This window comes from Sprattus sprattus, assembly GCF_963457725.1.
Source record: "Sprattus sprattus genome assembly, chromosome: 14".
In the NCBI taxonomy this organism is placed as follows: Eukaryota; Metazoa; Chordata; class Actinopteri; order Clupeiformes; family Clupeidae; genus Sprattus; species Sprattus sprattus.
Window position 1 is genome coordinate 23,673,129 of NC_137912.1, and position 16,319 is coordinate 23,689,447.

Sequence of the window (16,319 nt, forward strand, 5' to 3'; positions counted from 1 at the left end):
GGCAAAGGGCCACACAAGTTTGGTAAATAAAGTTGTTTGCCAATCCGTTTTAAACCAATGAGACGAACATCTGAAATTCCTCAGAATTAAAACTGAAATTGTGTATGCTGCTTCGCCCACAAGATTTTTCATTGTTGTTGTTTCTCCACACATTTCGATGGGGGTTAAAACAATCAGGGTAGTTAATTAAACTACAGATCTGTTGCTTTTGCTTTCATCACTGAAGCCTCAACAGGCAAACTGTTATAAATGAATTGAAACTGAAATAATTTGTCCCTGACAAAATCAGCATTCTGTATTTAAGGCTTAAATTTGGTCTGATTTCATCCGTCACAGCCTTTCAGTGTTTCAGTCTGCCTGTGTGCCGTCGTCGTCATCTGGCAGAGCGAGGCCTTGTGCAAGTAGGAAGCAACTGGAGGAGAGCTAATTGAGAGCTAATTATGAACATGTGGAATAGGTAATGTGAGGAAAGTAAGAATTGTGTAATCATGGAACTCTAAAAAACATACTATGTCCCTTTCATCATATTCATTGAGCAATGTCAAGATGTGATTAATATCCTGCCGGAACAGAACAGGTACCTCAGTGTAATATCAGGAAGAATAGCATTGAAAAGACAAAGACTTCAAGAGTCTCAATGCAATGGTGATGTCATAGCAGTCTGAGCCTTGTACTACAGTTTCCCCAACAGCCCTTTTGCCTCAACGTGCAAATTTAATGAAAAGTTAGAATATAATTCAGTCTTGAAACGGCTTTTGTTTTGTATTAAATCACATAAAATTTATTTTGAAATGATTAGCCCTTTAGGGAGGAGATGTTAAAAGCAGGAGGAGTGTGTTTGTGTACCCGTGTATTACTGCGTCCTCGAACAGAGAAAGGGACTAAGCGAAGGGGGGGGGTACGAAGGTGGTCATTCTTAAACATCAGAAAGTCCTGGGAAGAGATGCACTGTCTGGATGTATGTATGAGGGGGTTTAGACAGGAGGTCCTTCTCTGTTCTCGGCAGTCATACACGCTCGTGGTCCCTTCCTCTCCCACAGTCCTTGACAGGAAATCACAACGTGAAAAGGAAGCTTTCTCCTGAAGAGTGCAGCAGTTCCAGTCCACTTCATTTTGGAATTAACCTCAAAAATAAAAATAAAAACCATTGGTTTTACACCCAGAGCTCATTTACTATTCACACCCGATTCAGGTTCCAAAGAATAAATAAATAAAAAGCTGATAATCGAAAGGCTGGTTACTGCCACTGCTCATGTGAAATAGGTATAGGCCACCTTTTCTAACTATATCTAACTGCCTGGATCAAAACAACTAATTTGTATAGATTTGTAATGTTGTTGCTACCTGCTGCATTTATCCCTATAGACTATCCTGTGTTAAGGTATAGTAGGTTAGATTGACAAAGTGCAGATGGATGGGTACGACCAAGTGTTGACAGACAAGGCAGGTTTTCGCTGATTGGAATTAACCCACTTAAGGCAGTGACTAGTAAATTCTTCATTTAGGAGAAATGTGATTTTGACTTTATAACTCATACATTTTGTAGAAATACAGACAATAAAAATGTCTAGCGTATCTGTACACTAAATTGGTTGAAAATAAGATCACGGATTTGCACTTGAAAGACAGAAAATTGATTAAAGAGCCTAAGTGTGATTCCAGCACAGTTCGAGAAGCTAACTGCTGCCAAACTGTGTTTTTATCCAATGAGGATATTCCAGTGTTCACTCTCTTAACATTAACATTGCTGGTTGTTCATGAGAAAATTATCCTAACCTAGCTTTTCTTTACCAAAACAAATGAAAGAAAATAAAACAAAAAAGAAAAGGAGTTGAGGTTAACTGGAGATGGTGACAGAGTCAAGGCTGTTGTGGTTTTGGATTGAGGGGTCTTCCTTCTTCTCTTCTGCTTCTAAGAGTGGGGAGGTGGAGTCATCACCGTCCAATCTCCCCGCCTCCTCCCGCCAGGCAGATCGTCAGTCACGGCTGGATTTGGGTGGGACCTGCGCCGTGATGCTGAACACACAGATGCGCAGGTGGGAGGCGATCTGCAAGCACACGCCTGTGCAGTAGCGCGTCAGGTCCACCAGGGACAGGATCTACACACACACACACACACACACACACAATAAAGTTAGGCCCCCCATTTTGCCAGAATGTGCTCACCAGATTACAAAGGCAGAGGAAGACAGTGGCAGGTTCTTTCTGAATAACTCAACTAATATTATGGTTATAAACTTTTGAAATTATAATAAGGGAGGCCCACACACACAAACTACCTTCCGAGTCTTGTCGTCTCATACCCTCTGACCCTTGCCACACAAATAACCCTTTGTTTATAAAACAGTTTCTAAAGCAGTACTATAACAGTTCCATTCAGACTTGCACGTTTTTCAGACTTTCAGTTCTTGTAACAACACCTACATGTTCTAAAGGAAACTTTGAAGGAGTCTACTGAGGAGGCAAAGTGAGGAACCTTCCTTCTAAGGGTGTACTGCACAGACCAGTCCACTGTTTACTTAGTTTCATTAAGTCTTGTTGATGGAGGACAAATACTGATATATACACATTAAAATAAGAGACCTTTAATCAAAACCAAGGAATTTTTTTATTAAAACAGATACTGGCCATCATGTTGTGATGGTTTCAGTGGTGATGGTGTCTAAGAGCAACTCACCATAGCGATCCAAAGGACGATGTGCTCGTCAATGAAGCTGTTGAAGTACTGGTTGAGGAAGAGGAGGCCTGGTCCGATGAAGGCTGTGTCAGGGAGGCTGAGCTCACTCTTGGTCATGTGGGCAACCTGTGGAAGAAAGGCAACGTGAGGCATTCATCACAACAGCCCTAGGTTAGCCTACATTATGTTTCTGTTTCAAAAAGGAAGAAAAGAAAGAGAGAAGGAAAGGGCAGAAAGAAAAAAATAAAAAAGAGTGCAATAAACCAGCACAAATACAGAATATTTGTTGACTATTGATAATTATTTAAATCAATCGACAGTGGACCATGGATAACCCAGAGGAGAGTCTGGAATGCAGCTCTCACCACCAGCTTGTTGGATATCTTGGCGATGACCATCCCAAAGGTGAGGATGTAGAGGCAGGGGTGCAGCTCAAAGAGCTGGCTAGAGGACTTCTTGAAGATGATGAAGGCCAAGGTGAGGATGAGGCCAATGTGGAGGCCGGGGGAGAGCACACTGGTGTCCTGCAGGAGACAAGTTCACCATTCAGCACCACTCACGTCCAACAGGTGATAAGCACACAAGACATTTAGAGGCGCAGGATTTGATTATTATGCCAAACACTTTTTGTCAAATTCAGCTAAGTTCTCCTCATGGTTTTTCCAGCTGTCCTTTATGTATGTGTGCTCCAAAAAAACCTTAAAGTGGTTTGGACCGAAGAAAAAGTATTATTCTAGCCAATTAATAATGTTGCTTCATGAACAGTGAGGGAATAGGTGTTTGATCGTCTCTAGAGTTCAAACAGGAACAATCTTATGCCAGGATTGAGGGATTGCACCTTTGAGGCAATGGGGTGGATTCTAACGACTTGCATCCATGAATTTAAAACAGGGCAATGGTGGACTTCTAGACAATCCAATGTGCATTGACCTGTCATAGTATGTAGAGTGTTCACAACCTCTTAAAAAAAAAGTCAATAGATAGTGGGGAAAAATGTCCAACGCGACATACCTGAAATGGACTCTGGTAAATGCAATCTTAGAGGACTATAACCCTATCAGAAAGAATGCAACGGTTTGTAAAGTTATCTCATCTTATCAGTTAACAAAAAACCCACATTCACAACACTAGGTGTAAAAATCACAGTGACCGGCACACCCCAAGCAGTGATGAAATATTTGCAATACCTCCAGCCTCACTTTGAAATCAGGCCAGACATGGTGACTGAATTGTTCTATAGTGCGCTAAAAAGGGACAAACTAAAACCGAACCACTCTTATGGGAAAAAATGACTTAACTTGAATTTTTAAGGTGAGCCTAGAAACTCTACATAAAGGTTAAAGCACATTTAGAACTTAAAAAGCTATTCACCTTTCAGTAAGGAACCTCCTGAAGAACTAGACCCAGGAGAGAGCGATTTTAATCTAAGCCACTAAGTAGATCAACCATACCATCTGAGCCTTGCCGCATGAAGAACCCTTTGTTTATAAAACAGTTCTAAAGCAGTACTACAGCAGTTCTAGTCGGACTTCACCAGTTCTTGCACCAGCTCCTACATGTTCTTAAGGAAACTTTGAATGGGTCTCCTGAGGAGGCAAAATGAGGAACCTTCCTTCTAAGGGTGTACTGCACAGACCAGTCCACTGTCTACTTCATTGGGCATTGACTCACACCCACAGAGGGGCAGATTGCTGGGGTGTGCACCTATAGCTGATGGAGAACAGTTCTCAAAGTTGCATACCTAGTCATTATCGAGCCATTTGTAGTGTAGCAACCTCTTTATTCTTTATTGCGACTAACCCAAGAGAACATGATGTATATGTACATCTACCTGGGCTCTGGTTCTCATTGGCACTAGTTAATAGAGATAGAAACCAAGCTTTTGATGTGGACACCAATATACCAAGCTTTTGGTGTAGTCACAAGGTTTCTGGTGAGGTCACTACCTGTGGCTCATTGGTTATGAATAACACACCCGTTGTACCCTTAAAGTTCGTACCCACAACCACAGTAGAGTTGTTTACTGGGCAGTGCATCTGCAGCCAAAGCAAGAGGCGTAGTTTCGGACGCATCCGGTGCTTACCGCTACTGTGGATCCGTTCTTGCCCACGCCTCCACTCAGGATGACCTTGAAGTAGCTGTAGCTGGAGAGCAGGAAGCCTCCGATGATTCCCATGATGGGGAAGTAGTACATCTTCACGCCGAGCACAGGCAACTAGGCAATGGACATTGATGGAAGGAGACATTAATACAACGGGAGTCATTTGGTTGGGTAAAGGTGATGAGTGACGAACCTCTTATTCATCTAGAAGTTGCACAACCCAACACATTCTTGAAGCTATGAAGAAATATTTTTGATAAGTTGTCTCTTGAATAAAATACAGAAAACTAGCCATCAAATTATTTTTCAGTTATCTTTTTATCATACAAGAATACTAAAGATACTATGCAACCTCCTAGTACTATGCAAGCCCCTAATCTTCCCATTTCAAAAAGGAAAAAAAAAAAAAAACATTGTGGTTGAGGTTATAACAACCAAACACTCAAAAAGACTTCACCAGCCTTGTGACCATCATTCCTTTCAGGGAGCAGCATTGTGACAACAAAACAGGTAAGAAGCGCACAGGCAGCTAAAAGACTGGATCTTAATCTGAGGAGTGTGCCACCCTTAGCAGAGAATGCAGGTTTTCATTTCATGCTAGAAATACATGAATAAATGTCACGTTGGAGTGTACACTATTTGCAAAAGACAGTGACATAATTGACATAATTCAAATGACGACTTGGTCTTCAAATAACGCACAACTGGGTAGTTTGGGGTTTTCAACTCACTTCAAGGGCTACATGATTGAATAAATGCTGTTGCAAAACCATTCAGTAGATGCTTTCATATAAAAGTACATGTAGAAAAACCATTGTGTGCTCCCTGACAATGACCTTAATCCACAGCCTTGGTTTTGTTAGCTGAGCCACAGGATATAAATGATAATGTTTTAATGGATGAGTACAAGTCAAGTCAACCTTTAAGTGTGACAAAGTGGTGAAAGTGGTTCAGATGGAAACACACACACATGCTAGATGGCCAGTAGCACAACAACTCGACAACTTTGGTTGCCTAAGGGGTAAAAAAGAAAAAGCCAAAGCTTCAAGGGTGGGGTAGGAGCTGACGCTGGCGGTCGCGGTCGGACAACGTACACTGCCGTGTGACATGTTGCCATGGTGACGAATTCCCATATTTACCTTTCGCATGCGCTCGTTAAGCCGAGCCTCTGGAAGGGGTGACACAAGACATCCAGTGTCAAGAAACAGGATATCCACGTCAGGAAAGGGAAGTGGGGGCTGTTCTATGTTCTGTGTTCTAGATGGTGTGCAGACTGGGAAGAAGTCTGAAAAGAATTTGTATAATATATCTGGACTCGTACCGTGACCTGCCAGAGTGGCACTCCACCGATGGCTGACATCACATACATGATGGTGATGGCAAGCTGGACCTCAGTGACATCCACCCTGAGGGAAGAAATCCGGTCACACTTTATGCAAAGGCTCAAACGGCTGGCAAACCGATTTAGCGCCACCTAGGTTTATTTTGGTCACAGTGCATTCCCACAGTTATATTTAGTTTTCAATTCTAAGGTTTCATTTCTCATAAGAGACAAATCAAAAGACAACTCTTTATTTCCCTAATATAGGAACACCAAATCATGCTGGTATAAATGCTAAAAACCTGCTAAATGATTCAATCTTATTGTAGTACTGCGTATTATTTACTAAATCTATATATAGTGTAGGTATTACTTACAGGCCAAACTGCAGCGTGCCGGAGACATAGGTCTGCCAGTGAGCGCAGAAGAACATGAACATGCCCACAAACCCACAGAAGAACATCCAGTTAGGATACCTCCCGATCCCGCAGCAGATGCAGGTTCCCACGGCAACGAACACTACAGAGAGGGGCGGATGGGGAGAGAAAGATAAAAGAAGAGCGGGAGGGAAATATTAAAAGACATGGGAGAGATGGGTGAGGGGGCGGGGGGGGGCAGTACAAAAGGGAAAACAAGAGAAACATGAGTGAAACAGGCAGAAAAAGAGCGAGAGAGAGAGAGACAGAGGAAGAGAAAGGGAAAGAGAGATACAAGAACAGAGGGTCAATGGATGTCAACAAGCACTCCAGTCAACAACAAAGCCCTCCCATTAGTGCTGGCGATCATGGGCCTTCTGCTGAGAGGATGGGCACTTACTGTGAGCTTAGCCACCCAGACCATAGCAGACAGACAGGACAATGGCCTAGATGTACCTCAGATCTCAGCCAGGACAGAGTAATGACCTTTGCTTTCATGCTATTTCATAGCTACACGTGCGCGTGGTGATAAATAGTTACACAGAAAAATAAGGTGTCCTGAGATATAATGATATATTGAGACCCCTGAAACACAGATACGTTCAGATACGTTCACAGAAAATAAGAGAAAAAAAATCTCAGACGTTCACAGAAAATAAGAGAAAAAGAATCTCATATATATTTTAAATATAGATGAAATATGTCTGTATTAAATTTGTCAGTAAGTATGTGATATTTATTGGTAAAAATGCTCTTAGATGTAGCAGTTGTATAGTGTTGCAAGGTGCAGGGTGTTTCTAAATGCTCTTCGATGTAGCAGTTATATAGTGTTGCAAGGTGCAAGGTGTTTCTTCGATGTAGCAGTTGTGTAGTGTTGCAAGGTGCAAGGTGTTTCTTCGATGTAGCAGTTGTGTAGTGTTGCAAGGTGCAAGGTGTTTCTTCGATGTAGCAGTTGTGTAGTGTTGCAAGGTGCAAGGTGTTTCTTCGATGTAGCAGTTGTGTAGTGTTGCAAGGTGCAAGGTGTTTCTTCGATGTAGCAGTTGTGTAGTGTTGCAAGGTGCAGGGTGTTTCTTCGATGTAGCAGTTGTGTAGTGTTGCAAGGTGTAGGGTGTTTCTTGGTTGTAGAATGAGGACCACACCTGTGGAGACGGCATCGCAACCGTGGTCAAAGAGCTCCCCCAGAGCAGAGCTGCTGTTGGTCCGCCTGGCCTGCTTCCCATCGATGGCGTCCAGAGACTGGTAGATGAACAGGCCCAACGCACTCAGGATGAAGGCCCACGACGGAGCCTGGAGAGAGCAAGTGAGAGAAGGGAGGAGGGGGAAAGAGGGGAAGAGACAGGGAGATGGAGGAATGATGGAAATACAGAGGGAATGAATAGAAAAGAGGTAAACAGGAAGGAGAGAGAGGGTACCAATAGAGGGAGAAAGAGGATTGAGAGAGACAGAGGGAATAGATTGAGGGAGGACAGAGAGACAGAGTGAGGTTGAGAGAGCAAAGGAGAGAAGGATGGAGGGGGAATATATGGAGAGGCAGAGACAGTGAAGGTGGAAAGGAGAGAAGAGATGAAGGGAAGAGGAAAGGGAAGAGAGATGGAGGGGAATAAGTTGTGAGTGGGAGATGAGTGAAGATAGGGGGAGGAAATAGAGGAGAGGATTGGTGTGAGAAGAGGAAGAGGATTCCCTTTAGTGCAAAGATAATGCTGAGCAAACGCCAAGAGACAGAAATAAAATGCTGTCAGCAATTCCTGAAGGAAAGGGGAAATGACCAGATCGGCAGGACCACACCACACTATGAACCCATCGAAACAGGGGACACTCCACATTACCAATGAAAGGAAGAAATGGAGGAAACAGGTCATGAAACACTGCAAATTCTAAAGCTTGTTATGAGAGCCTCTCCCCCTTCTTTCTTCGCCCTCAACCTTTCCCCCACCCCCATCACCCCCAGTGAGCTGAGCTTTCTGCCAGTTACAGTTTTTCCTTGCCCCTGTTGCCCTTGTGCTTGCTTACATTTCAATTTAATTGAAGGGGTTTTTTTCGTTTGCCGAAAGCAAGCACTGCACTACAGCCTATTTTGCCAGCTGGTCATTCATCGATGACGAGGATCTTTTCCCCAAACAAACAGCTGTTGACTCTCATTGGTGCCATGACCTGGATCGGTAGTGAGGTCACACTAGCCAGCAGAAACAGTTTTGTGCAGTGCGATAGCCTCACTCCATGACACCTTAAGAGAGGGGCTAGAGACAGATGCTAGTGCCCATGGGTTTTGGTGTCATTGCTAGCACGCCTTCCTCCCATGCCAGAGGTCCGAGGATAGAGGTTAGAGGCCGGTGCTAGTTGCATTGGGGAGAGGGGAAAAGGGTGATCAGGCTCAAATTCTGCCCAGATGCGGGTCTGCTGTTAGGTGTGTGTGTGTGTGTGTGTGTGTGTGTGTGTGTGTGTGTGTGTGTGTGTGAGAGAGAGAGAGTGTGTGTGTTTATGTGTGGTTTTTTTATATAGTGATTGATTTCACTAATGTGGATCTTTCCCAAACAAACTGTCGACCCCCAAACTGGACATCTGGACATCTCAGATGTGGGTCTGTTTCAGGCGGCTGTTGTGTGTGTGTGTGTGTGTTTGTGTGTTATATGTGTGTGTGTGTGTGTGTGTGTGCGTTATGTGTTTTTGTGATTGATTTCACCCCACACCACCAGCCCTTTTAATAAACAAACCCTTTTTTCCAGACCCATGACCCAGTTAACGCTGGCCTCAAAGCAGGGCCCAGAGGTGGACAGCTGTCAACAGGCTAACGGAAGTATTTTTCTCTCTCTCTGATGTGTCTATGTGTCTGTCTGATGTGTGTCTCTGATGTGTCTCTATGATGTGTCTCTCTGATGTGTGTGTGGCTGTCTGATCTGTCTGATCTGTCTGTCTGTCTGTCTGTCTGTCTGTCTGTCTGTCTGTCTGTCTGTCTGTCTGTCTGTCTGTCTGTCTGTCTGTCTGTCTGTCTGTCTGTCTGTCTGTCTGTCTGTCGATCATGTTGATGATCCCAATCAACGTTCTACTCTCTGGATTAAGGCCGACACGTATCAGATTAAAACCCCAACATAATCTGAATTTGGCACAGGTCCGGCCCTGATCTGGCACATGTCTATAGCAGATCAGTGCCAGAACACAGCCAGATGTGTGCCAGAACACAGGCAGATCACAGGCAGATGCGTGCCGGGTAACAAAGCCAGATCCTGTCTGAGGCCTGATTTTATGCCTAATGGCTTAGCATATGGTTTATAGACAGATTCTGAGTTGCATTTTGAACATAGAGGAGTGAACCACAAAAACCATCCAAGCAAATTCACAAACTGCCCTACCATGAATGAATGAATAACATGTGTGTTTGTTATCCAAGTTTGTTTTTTTCCAAAGGACAGAAAAGATCTTCAGTCACTCTTACAGGAAAACAACGCTGGGCCTCCGGGTCCTTCTGTTCGGGCTAAATTTGGCCACCAATAAAGAGGACCCACTGAATATGTATCTCTGTCCAGGACCAGGTTACATCCTTGCCTGGGACAGTGGCCCTGGAGGGGTCCAAAAGTCTGCCTGGGTGAAACTGGTCAGACAACTTTTAGGCGTCACATCCTGCTCAGATGTGTCACCGCCCAATAACAACTCCATGACTGCACTGTTGCCAGAGACTATCCTGACCTGGAGACTGTCAATCAGACTAATTAAACTGCATGGGTCCTAAATGCCTTGCTGGCCTGGTTAAAGTCTGTGATGGCAATACATGAGGTTATTTATATTCCAATTCTGAGGAATAATGTCTGTAACCAAGTCATTCCAATGCATAGACCTCATATTTCCAATCTTTCAAACCACTGTGATGACTCTACATTGATGCAGTGCAAATATTCACGTCTGACTATCACATAGTGCCATAGCCGAAGACTGTGAAAACCTAGGCTGTTTCTGAGCTTCATTTAATGACTCAGCCATTCCTGGCCGTATGCATAAAAAAGATAAGCAGTGTCCAGAATTTTCAGTGGACACGTTGACAAATAAACATGCTACAAACTAATAAATACAAACACCTCGTCTTGCATGCAAATGGAGTATACAAATACCATTAACAAGGAAGTGATAGGATGTGTATACAACAGGTATTTTCAGTGCAAAGTTAACACCGCCAGATAACTGTGCAGAGTGAAGCACAAACTCTCTGGTGTGGCACATGGTCAGCTGAACTTCAGTGGGAAGGGCTGTCACATCTTTTACAGTTTTTCAGTTAACATTATTCAGATAACCCAGACACTCTGGACTTGTGAGATACTCGGGTCTTCAATCGTCTTGGCTACAGGCAGCATGACAACTCACCAGGACACTCTATGAGTCTGAGAAACATGATTGTGGCTCAGTGAATCCACTGGCTGTTATGTAAGGATTGGGGGGGGGGGCATTGTTTCCTAAAACAAGAACACTGTATGCAGGACAGTGCAATGTGTGGGTGTGGGTGTGGGTGTGTGTGTGTGGGTGTGTGTGTGTGTGTGTGTGTGTATGTGCGTGTATGTGTGTTGTAGGATATATGATTGTATGAATAAGAGTGTAGTGTGTAGAGATGTGTGTGTGTGATCGTGTGTCTGTGCGTATCACTATGAGCCTTTGCAAAAAAAGTGTAGTGTGCGTGTGTGTGTTGAGAGGCTTTGTTGTGTGTGTTTAACGAAAAGTGTATAGTGTATGGGATCAGAATTCCGGACTGTACCTTTAAGAGGCATGCTAGTGACTTGACGCTAGAACTCATGGCCTTTAGTCTACTTGGTAGCGTGTCCCTGTCCTATGAATGAGGCTGCAGGTTCAAGGCTAGTGCTGGACTGTGCGTTTCACAATGCTAATAATGCTTACATTGTCATTAGCACTCCTACAGGCACTGGCTTTTCATCCACAGCAGATCCTGGGACACTGGAGCAGCACAACAACAACCTCAAGAGGATAGTTTAGTGTTCCCTCTGTGTGTGTATGTAAATCAAAAGACAACTATTTATAGCAAGCATTTACCCCATGCACATACAGATGATTTTCAACCTCCACCAGTGAAAGATCATTTTACAAGACACAAATCAGTGCACTGTGCACTCCAAGGTTAGAGTGAAGATGCAGTTTTTTTGGGATAAATAAAAAGATAAAGTGAAGAAAATGAACCTGATAAATGGTGCTATTATTTGGCAGGGTTGTGATTAGCAAGCATCCTACTAAAAGCATCCAGTGCCATTCCTGTGGGGACTGGTCACCCTTTGCCCTACTTCTGTCTTGCTGACTTGAAATCTCAACACAGCGCTGATTGTTTCCACTGACAAGGCCCGGATAATGTGGAGCCAAACATCTCTAGATGGATAGCAGTTAAAGATGGCCCAGTTCTGGCTCAGTTTTGGCCCACACCTAGCCAGACCACAGCCAGAAGCTATTAAACTGGCCTCTTCCGAATCAGTTCAATCACATCAGTTGAGACCATAACCTGTGCGTCCATCACAGATTGTGTGCTTTTATGACAGGGCACTGGAATCTGGACTTTGAGCGGGTCAATTTGACTCGTCAGCCCTTGACAAGAGGTGAAAGTGCGAAGCCATACTCCCCTGTGCTCTGCATTGATTGACATTTATCAGTTTAAGGTTTAGGTCACAGCGCAGTTAGGAGCATTTAACAAGGCACTGTAAATTATGTTTAATGTGTCCTCTTTGTTTTAAGTGAACTATGTTAACTCACTACTAAGTAGCCTGCCTGCCTGCCTGCCTGTCTGTCTGTTTACCTAAATAACACACTGCTAGTAGGCCTATAGGCCAAATGCCTTCAGTTTGCATCTGTTCTTAGTAATGTTTTTGATCGGTCAGCAGTCCTAGATGCTTAATCAACACATAAACGAGGTCGAGTGACCTCAACGAAGTTGCATTAGCAGACTGTCCAACACTAACAAGTATTCAGTCTGTGGCCAAGGAAACATCCACGATTTCACTGTTGATAGCAACCGAATTGTGGCAGTGTGTTGATGTAACTTAGCTCAGGCTACGACACAGCCACAGTTACATGTTAACACTGTGCACAAGAAACAGTATCTTAAAATGGAAATTACACAAAGTCCATATGAATACAGTTGTGTAAGCCATCTAGGGAAAGAACGATTAACGAAATTAGCTAGGACCCTGATTAGGAAATGTTCTTATTCAATGACGGAAATCATGTAACAGACTGTACTGCCCCGGTTACCACAAACAAAACGGAAGCCGAGTGTGTTATATCGGTGGTTACATTGTGGTAAACAACCGCTGCAACCGCAAGTGTGGAAACGAATACACAACTCGAGGAAAACACCGTCCTCTGTATGACGGATAGCACGACCTCCCTCACTCACAGAAAGTTTTACGAGGTCGCTGCTCAAAACTCACCTCCTCGGTTGCAGAAGGGCAGTAGTACACCAAAATAACAGTTGTGACAATATTCACTACGAGTCCGATGATGGTCAGCGTGTTGGGCGCAACCCATGTCGGAATCTGCTGGACTAACCAGTTCCAATACACTTGGCACGGCGGTTCAAATAAGGAGCGACCGGAGGCGCTGTATTTGTGATCTTCGAGACGTTTAAGCTGTGCGGGTGACAGCGGCTCCGGCCACAAGCAATGTGGCATTGTTGCGGCTCTCAGCAGTGCTCCCTCAATTTGAGCCCAGGGAGGCGACTAAGGTTCAGGCACGACCCGGGAGGTTGAATATCCTCGCGTCCACCCAGACGAGGCACACACATGCGGCTAACTATGTCAGAAAAGTCATTTTGGAGAGCGGAACCATCTGCCGTCCCCTGCCTTACTGCTTCAGAGCTTCAATGTGGCAAGAGCAGGAAACTCGAGCTCCGGAAAGGGAATCCCGGCGGGAAATTTAAAAGGCAAGTTGGGTTTTGGCCACCTGAGGCAGGCTACTATCTTCTCTCCACAACCGCACTGACAATTTCAATGTTGGTGCACTCTCCTTGTTGATTTAAAAAAATAAAATTCACAATAACCCTGACAGTTATGTCTCTTAAATGTAACATTACATATAATTATATAGGCCTATGTATGTGCGTAAAAATCAGAAGATGTACATGATAAGGTGGTTTAAAATGTTTAAAATGTCTACAACAAGAAGAAAATTGTAAACATAGATTTTGAACATGTTTTTGCATTATTGGTTTTGCCAAACAGAGCAACGCTTTAGTTAATGGTGGCAAGAAAGCCAATGATTTTTTTGTTTTGTTTTTGTTTTGTGTGACTCTGGTGCCTGCTGAGCAGTAATCATAGAATGTCATGCCCAGAACAGAGTGAGGTTGTCAATAGAAAGATAATTCTAAAATGAAGTCATACACATAACCCATTACTTTTGAAGAGTCTGAAACAGGACAGATATTTTAAATGCAGATTGTGTTTTCAAAAACATGCCCTACAAACTTATTAGGAAGAGATGTGATGTGGGTTGGGCATTATAATTGTTCCAACAATACATGGGTTTATGAATAAATTAAGCAATGTGTCCCAAAATATTATTATGTATAGAATATGCACTGTTTACCCCAAAAAAGATTTAAAGAGAAATGTAAGCCTGTCACACTAACTACATTAACCTAGATTGATGCCTTGGACTAACACAGGCTGGTTGGGGGCTGAGTGCTGGCTCAAAATAATCTGCTCTTCCTCCAGATAAGAAGACCTGTAGACAACATACCCTGGCGTTGTTAAGATTTTAGCAGAAACAAGGCCACACAATTAGCAGCTGTGGTTGACTAAAGAAAAGCTATCTTTAAAAAGCACCTCAGCCACAGACAAAGAAATAAATTGTGTATTTTCTGGGAATGATTTACTTCTGTAGATAATGGATTCCTAACCATGCGTTAGAAACACAAATGTTGCAGAGTTTACTTTATTCACAGCCCATGTCAGCTGGAATTATTGTTAAAAAGCCTGAACAGGGCTGGCAAGCTTTTGATCACATTAAGTGTAAGTAAGTAAGAAAGAAAGAGACAGAGGATAGGAGCTGTTTTCCTTTACAGTTTTCCGTTTGCAGAAGTTCAGCTACAAAGGGGATTCTTTGCGTTAGGCAACTTTTGGTCTCAAACCTGGTGAAGCAAACACTGTCCAGTGGGGCAAAAGTGAAGAGTGGGAGGGAGGAGCGGTCCTATCTCTGTGAAGTCATGGGGAGTTACAAAGTTACAAGGGAAAAATGAAACAATGTGTGGAACTTTTGATAATAACTGTACTGCTCTACATTTTGTCACTGTTAACATATTGATCACAACAGGCACAGGTCTTGGTCAAATGACCGCGATGGGGCATCCTACAGATCATCCGTGGTGGAAATGGGTGAACCAGACTGCCCAAACGCACATTTCACAAAGAGACTAGTTTAAATTTCCTGCCCAGTAATATTCGACAGCCGATGTGCTTTGCAGGATGCCTGATGGGAAACAAGGCCTTCAAGGACACAGCAAATAAACCTTGTTTGAATGTTATCTAAAGCCTAGGCGAGCTAATGACAGTCGACATCCATTATGTTGGCCTACAAATGCAAATAATACAAATGTGTGATGAGAAATGTGATGACATTTTAAATGATTGACTTATGATGATATGGAGTGCTCAGTAATGATATCTGTTCCGAAAATCCATGTGATGAAGCTCTGAGTGATGATTTTGAGGTTATCCATTGAAATTAATAATTGACGAATTAAGAGAAATGATTTGTGATTTTGATTGTAAATTTGAAATAGCCTATCCATTGAAACGGATAAAAGGAGGGATTGATGGAGATAATTACCAAACACTGTTATGACTTAAGAATATAATAATCAAGTGCCTTGTATTATTAATTACCTGATATGAATCATGTGCTTATGAAAGCAGAAACATGGCTTTTCTGTTCGTGTCTGTAACTTAGAATATAAGGTGCCGCTTAGTCTGCATATGTACAAGAGCATGTTTAGACCAAAGGTGATATGAAGGGAACTGTGCTTATTCCGACCTTGTGCAAAACTGCCATCCTTGCAAGACAGGAAGCCTCGGACGTGAGAAATCCACCAAGTGGTTATCCACCACGCTGAAAATTAAACTTCTGTCTATATAAGCCTTGTGCAAGTTTATCATTGCTTCACTTTCAGCCTTGTGCTGGGAGGGGAGCACAATTGGAATTGTTGTTTTTGTTTGCCTAATAAATATACTTATATGCAGATCCGGAGTCCTGAGATAACTAGGGTGAATTTTCAACTATCGGGATAACTGTGAAACTGCTGCGCAGCACCATTGGAGGTATTGAAGTGACGTTGAAGTGAAGATTTTTTAAAATGCAGTTACAACAATGGCGGCAGTGCTAGAGCTTAACAAAGTGATACAAACAGCTGTAGCAATGCTAGCAAACATTGAAGCTGGAGCAAGAAGAATGTGTAAATGTATTCATCATGACATTGTTTATTTACCGTCTACGGCTTTGGGAAAAGGCTAATATATCAGCTTGCACCCTTAGAAGCGAAGTAAAAGGTCAGAAATCCGATAGTGGTCTAACCCATTGGTTAAAGGCTGGGCCCATGGTTTCAAAATGAATCCAAAGCCTGTTAGGATGCAATGACTGGAAACAATACCCAGTGGAGCGAGGCCAGACCCTGTCTATACACAAAGTGAATTTGGGTCTGGTTCCACCAGGCTAGTATTCAGTCATATAAATGTAGAAAACCATTCTGACGGCCAATGCTATATGTATGTTTTACAGTAGGCCACATGTCAGCTCCACAATTCATCTGGCACTCTGTCAGTTAGAGAGTAGA

At 43.1% G+C, this 16,319-nt stretch overlaps 1 protein-coding gene across 1 annotated transcript; it reads right to left on the reverse strand.

Moving 5' to 3' along the window:
• Positions 1-760: 760 nt before the first annotated feature.
• chpt1 (choline phosphotransferase 1) lies at positions 761-13,476 on the reverse strand. Its single transcript, XM_080851231.1, has 8 exons — positions 12,925-13,476; positions 7,654-7,801; positions 6,476-6,617; positions 6,099-6,183; positions 4,760-4,891; positions 3,042-3,200; positions 2,677-2,802; positions 761-2,098 (listed from the first exon to the last, which is right to left on the reverse strand). Exons 1-8 carry the CDS (start codon positions 13,162-13,164, stop codon positions 1,976-1,978), a joined length of 1,155 nt encoding a protein of 384 aa, XP_080707357.1. The 5' UTR covers positions 13,165-13,476; the 3' UTR covers positions 761-1,975.
• Positions 13,477-16,319: the final 2,843 nt, after the last annotated feature.